General features: G+C 34.8%; 1 protein-coding gene across 2 annotated transcripts in view; it reads left to right on the forward strand.

Annotated features, from left to right (window-relative positions):
- Window positions 1–2,290: 2,290 nt before the first annotated feature.
- The window catches only part of LOC125676047 (protein arginine N-methyltransferase 3-like), an 11,293-nt gene continuing 6,819 nt past the window's right edge, over window positions 2,291–6,764 (forward strand). The window contains exons 1-5 of one of the 2 annotated variants that reach the window (XM_056158194.1): window positions 2,291–2,355; window positions 3,545–3,774; window positions 4,631–4,739; window positions 6,143–6,401; window positions 6,696–6,764. The exon at window positions 6,696–6,764 is cut by the window's right edge and continues 73 nt beyond it. In XM_056158194.1, the coding sequence (XP_056014169.1) occupies window positions 2,343–2,355; window positions 3,545–3,774; window positions 4,631–4,739; window positions 6,143–6,401; window positions 6,696–6,764 (680 nt within the window). In that variant the 5' untranslated portion in view covers window positions 2,291–2,342. Of the gene's footprint in view, window positions 2,413–3,544; window positions 3,775–4,630; window positions 4,740–6,142; window positions 6,402–6,695 lie in introns of both variants that reach the window. The other variant, XM_056158195.1, reaches the window with a different exon arrangement.

A 6,764-nucleotide genomic window follows, 5' to 3' on the forward strand; every position in this document is an offset into this window, starting at 1 on the left:
TCATTACGGTACCTTTATGCTATTTAGACAAATGACACAAAAAGTCCAGAGGATATCGAAATGTGTAGTAACCTAAAGCTGGTGTAGCTTGACCTGTATGAGCGATAGATTTTCCAAAGAGAAGTTCAACTTCTAACAGGCAACTGCAGACGCGGGAACTGCGGGTAATATGTATAACAAAATTACATGTATGATTTTGTGGGGAGGGGTGGGGGTGGGGGGTAATTTTCAATTCGAATATTGCGTGGACATCAATCAATCAATCAATGCTTTATTCTCATAAATGTACAGTCATACATTACAGAGAGGAGGTTGGAAAATACAGAATACTGCATATACAACATGTACAGGAATAAATATTTTATATTACTATGTATAAAGTGGAGAAACATTAATTCAACAAATGAAAATTACCACGAGACCAAGTTTTATCGTATTGAAATTATTAAAGCTACGTAAGGTCATCATTTTCCTTTACACCAAGTGGAAATTTACATAAACTTTTCAGTAGTGCAAAATTTGTTGATGTAAATAGTTTGTGGAATTTTATAATATTTGAATTCTTTGTTAGATTTTCAGACAATAAAGCTTTTCTGGCATTTGTTAAATTATGCTGTGTACACTCAAAAATGTAATAATATATTCATCTCCTACTTTGTTTTGATTACATAAAGAACAGAAACGTTGACTTCTAGGAGTAGTATTCCATCTTCCATACTCATTTGGTAGTTTAAAATTATTACATCTAAATTTACATAAAATTAGTGCGTATTTTCGAGGCAGAATTGTGAGATAATTCTCGAATATCAGGGAATCTTTGAAAAGTCTGTAATTTAAACATTTGGGAAAACGATAAATATTACTCCTCCATTCTTGAATAAATTGGTCTATTAATATTCTTTGAACTTTCTGTTTTACCCAAATTGGCTTATATAGAGATTCTGTTGTCCACAAATATGAGAGTTGAATAGAGGTTGTTCTGCAGGCGGAGAGGTATGGACCGCCTATACTTAATATAAACGCAAATAATTAAAGATATCATTCATTTAGTTATTTGAAGATAAATGTATTGTAAATTCAAATATTGCGCGCAACAATACAATTGCTCTCTGCATTGATTTGATGCGCACGTCAAATGAATTATTGCAGACAATAATTGAATTATTGCGCGCATTATATGGAAATATTGCGCGCAATAATTGAATTCATGCGCGCATCAAACCAACCATCGCTCCCATCAACTGAATGTGTACTCTAAGATGAATTTAGTTGTTGTTGTTTTTTTTTTTTTTTTTTTTTTTTTTTTTTTTTTTTTTTTATAATTTCGTATGTTTTATACTTTCTCAGTAATACCGTAAAGCCTATATCTCTCTAAAATTTGTCTCTATGAAAATACATGTACATGTATCTGCATTCAAACTATCGACCACATACACTTTTCGATACTCAGGTCTATGCAATATCAATATTTGTTGTACAAAGCCCGGCTGCCTTTCCATAGTCTGTTTTCTAAGATAAAAAAAAAAACAAAAACGTGAGGGGGTAACCCTGCTATGGGGGGGGGGGTGTCTTCTATATAGTAGTGTTTTCCCCTAGGGAAAAGGCTACTATATAGCTATTTTTCCGGGGGGGGGGAGAGAGAGAGAATCTACTATGGGGGAAAGGCTACTATACAACACAGGTATAGTACAAAAGCACAGGGGCTTGCTCGCGCTTTAAAACATGTAAATAATATTATATTTTAGTTACCTGGAGCAAGTACCGGTGATATAAAAAAGAAGCCATAGGTAATTTAAAAAAAAACAACAAAAAACTTTATTGATAACTTTTAGAAATATGAAACGGGCGGGGGTGGACCTAATGGAAGGTCTATGTACAGGCATTTGAAGACCCTCAGGAGCGCCTCTAAAACAAACTGTAGAGTGTTTCTGAGTACAGGTTAACAACAATGGTGATATTTGTACAGACATAACATGTAACTACTTTATGTAACAATATATTCATTATAAAAATAAAACAGTCGGATGCTGCATAACAATGGATCATTTGTACATGCATCACAATTGAAGAACCTTGATGTGCAGAATGTACTATATGCGTAATAAATAATATATGTAGAATGATATAAGATGGAAATGAAATGTAATGAAATTTAAAAATAAACAAAATACTATTATGATTTAGTATATACACATGTATAAAGCTAGCTGGAGTATCACAATTCATAGATGTTACATCACAGACAAGAGGATCTGACGTCCAATCGAAAATCTACTTAGTTCACCGTTTTCTATGACGTCCGCGAACAGTATATATCCAAAATAGAGAGAGGTGTTCCGAAAATGGCCGAGCGAGGTAAATCACACGTGTGAGAGCAATCTGTCAACATGGTCATGAAAGAAAGAATTCTATGTAACAAAAAGTTTTATGTAACCGTACTGATGATAATATTAGTTATTTATAACAAAGGGCGCAAACAAACATGTAATATTGTTCCCCACTCTGTGTCTAGAAGACAATTCGTATAATATTTCGGACCGAGTTTCCTCGGCTACAATTGAAAGGAGTTTTAATCCTCTCTATTAACTTGAGCTTAGTGATTTATTATTTGAAGTTAATAATCTAAGGTGAACTGAAAAGCAAAATTATGAGATTCGAAAGAAAGAATGACAAATTCTCTGTTAAAGATACTTTATATTTTCAAATATGTACATGCGCGTTGCATACATGCTTGTGGGTTTACTCATATTCAACAATTCTACTCAGAATATGACAGATAAGTACAAGGTAATGTAAACGTTACTAAGAGTGAAATATTATGAAGAATTGACCTGATTTTGTGTTAAAGAGACAGGGAAAAGATACAGAAACATCTAGAATGCAGTGCAAGTGAAAGGGGCATAATTCGTCACTTGAATAAGATATGGCCCATGTTATGGGTAACATTTCTGTGCTCTATAATGCATGTAATATACAATTTATGGACTTCAGTGTAGGTTGATATGTGGTTATAATGAGTCATGGCGAGTAATATCGACCTTGCAGCAGATTCCTACCAATAAAACTAGGAAGTGTCTTGAGAATGAACTAAATCATGTATCTGGCCCCATGTTAAGGAGAATGTTACAGCTCAAGTTAAGGAATCGGATCTTGATTTTCTAAAATGCATTTGGTGTAACTTGACAAATATAAAGAAAACTTAAGATTTACATGGTGCAAAGTAATATTGTCATAGCAACAACATGGAAACAGAGGAGCACCTTTACAGATTGTTTGTACTTGCTAGAGACCATGGCTGTCTTATGGATTAACTAATTTAAAATTTCTGTAAATGCTGAAACAAGGGGAAATATACATTTCTAACATTTCTTGCTTCAGATTTTCAGAGTGATTTTGGGTGAGGTGTTAGTGCATGCATGATATGAATATCATGAGAAGTTTATGTGTCTTTTTTCCACAATCCCTGGAGAAACTCACTGAATGAACAATGTGTAAGATATTCCTATGAACATGTCACAATGAACGACAAGATCTGATTTTACAGAGGATTTGATGGGGGACTCTGAGGAGGAGGAGGAGGAGTGGGAGGAATGTGATGAGGAGATGGACGACACGCAGGTCACATGTCTCTTCTGTTCCCAGAACTTCACGTCTGCTGAGGACACATTCACACACTGCAGGACTTCACACAACCTTGACCTTATCCAGTGGAGCAAACAACACCGAGTGGACTGTATACAATACATCAAAATGATCAATTACATCCGACTGAAGGTACTATACTGTCGATATCTACAATTACATCTGACTGTCAGTACTATACTATAGACACTACAATTACATCCGACTGTCGGTACTATACTATAGACATCTACAATTACATCAGACTGTCGGTACTATACTATAGACACTACAATTACATCTGACTGTCGGTACTATACTATAGACACTACAATTACATCTGACTGTCAGTACTATACTATAGACATCTACAATTACATCAGACTGTCGGTACTATACTATAGACATCTACAATTACATCAGACTGTCGGTACTATACTATAGACATCTACAATTACATCAGACTGTCGGTACTATACTATAGACATCTACAATTACATCAGACTGTCAGTACTATACTAGACATCTACAATTACATCTGACTGTCGGTACTATACTATAGACATCTACAATTACATCAGACTGTCGGTACTATACTATAGACACTACAATTACATCTGACTGTCGGTACTATACTATAGACATCTACAATTACATCAGACTGTCAGTACTATACTAGACATCTACAATTAAATCTGACTGTCGGTACTATACTATAGACATCTACAATTACATCAGACTGTCGGTACTATACTATAGACATCTACAATTACATCTGACTGTCAGTACTATACTAGACATCTACAATTACATCTGACTGTCGGTACTATACTATAGACATCTACAATTACATCTGACTGTCGGTACTATACTATAGACATCTACAATTACATCTGACTGTCGGTACTGACTGATAAGATGATATCAAATGATTGAGTACTTTTATTCATCATGACTATATATTAGAGGTATTGTAAAAGTGACACTTCATTAATCTTGTAATTCACAGACACCGTCTCCAGAAGATGTAAAATCCTCGTTCGCTCAAAGAGCTCCTCCATGGGAAAGCGACGATTTCATGACTCCAGCCAATCCTGGTGACTTGTTGCTGCAGTATGGTAAGATGTCTGTTGATGACAGCGATTACACTGTCTGTCTGTACATCACTGCGTATAGCTACGTCACTGCGTATAGCTACATCACTGCGTATAGCTACGTCACTGTGTATAGCTGTGAACTGTACCGCAAGTATAGAAACTACAAATAAGTCTTCTATGCCTTACAGTAATTCAACATTTTATGTGTTAAGGATCACAGAGGCATGGGAAATAGTACAATTGTCTAAGTCTATATCAATCCAAATTTCAAATTTATCTCGTGATAATTGTTTTGTATGCACTTAGGCACAGCTATAGCTATGAAATGTTGTGTGTGTTGTCAGACAAAGGCCTGAAGCAAGACCAATATATGTCAAGGTCAAATTTGTATGTACTTGGCTACAGACTAATATAGTATTTCACAAACACATCCTGTTTTTATAATGAATATCAATATATAAGAATTCGAAATACAAAGCTATTGATGTGTAGGCGAATATTTTGCGCAGAATTTAGGATGACTTTCCACAACACATTAATTCATACTAGTATCTTATGACAAAGTTTCTTTCCACTAAAATTTACAATATATGAGTGCACTTCCCTGAATGGAATAAAATAATTGCCAGTTCCAATTTATCTAATTTCATAAGCTGATTCAAGAGACATTCAATTAATGGATATGTTTTTTAATCACAATTGTGCAATTGAATGAATATATTTCTATTCAAATGATTAGAATAATGATAAGGAAATGTTTGTTCAGTTCAAATTGTATTATTTATTAGAATTGTCGAATTGAATAACATGACAGTAGTGTTTTACATCTATATTCACATTGATGAGGTTCACCTCTTTGCTTGATGTTACCATATTGCTTCCTGACCTCATCGACTGATCGTTAAACAATATCAGACATTCTATAACAAAATACGAATTTCATCTTAGTTTACTTACAGTGATAAACATAGATAATTCCTAAGCAAGTGCAAACAGCTGTAGCAGTCTCCTAACATTAACAATAGTATTTTTCATAAGACCAAAACTAAAGAAGTCCAATTAATGATGCTTTGTACATTTATTTAAGGTCGCTTATCGCTAAAAAACTTGGCTAAGCAAAGAAATTAAATCAGCTGAGTTTGCTGTGAGAAACCCAAATTACGTGAAATCTTAGCTGGGTTTTATTTTGTGATTTGATTTAAAACTTAAGCAAAAACTTAAGGGTTTTTTTTCTCGAGAAATCTAAGCCTGGGTCTGTGAATTGAATAGAAACAATACAAGGAAAAATGGTGGGTAAAAAGAGGAGCGGGAAGATAAAGTGACCTTAAACACCACCAGGGTCATGTGCTTCATACACATCTTGTACGGATACATGTACAGTATGATTCAGGTTCAACTAGCACCAAATAGTATTTTTTTTGTAGACATTGAGGATGATTTTGAAGACTTTGGCACATATGAAGATAATGGTCCTAGTGGAATTTCTGCTTCTTGTGGAGTGCCCTCTGGTGAGGAGAAAGTAATAAATCAGAAGAACTCCTCAGGCACATCTATGTCAGAGATAAATGGTGTCAATGAATCAGAGCTGGAATCCACTTCTGCCCAACTCAGGGTTGCTAAGCAGCGGGTCCAACAACTGGAGGAGGAACTGGGGAGAGTTCTGGGAGATTTTGAGAGAGTGAGGTCAGTGTTTAATTGTGCAGTGGTAGGGCTTAAATGCAAATAATTATGAAGGGGGGCACTTGACATTTTGTGTATCAGGTTTTATAATTTGCTCAATCAAAATTTGAAAAAGCAAAAAAATTTAAAAGATAAGAATTTACTTGGAATCCCTGGTGGACCGCCTTGTCTCAGTAACTCAATTCTCCCAGTGTTCAGTTTCAATGTTAATGATAATCTTAAAACATCTGCATGTGGTTACTTACATAATCAACATAAGAAGATTATATCAGATACAACATTCCATTAATTTCATAGAAAAGTGACACAAGATCTACTGATGTCACAGCCTACCCAGCCAATCAAAGCAGACAATGCTGTACAGAT

The sequence above is a fragment of the Ostrea edulis genome, chromosome 3 (assembly GCF_947568905.1).
Source record: "Ostrea edulis chromosome 3, xbOstEdul1.1, whole genome shotgun sequence".
NCBI classification, from domain to species: Eukaryota; Metazoa; Mollusca; class Bivalvia; order Ostreida; family Ostreidae; genus Ostrea; species Ostrea edulis.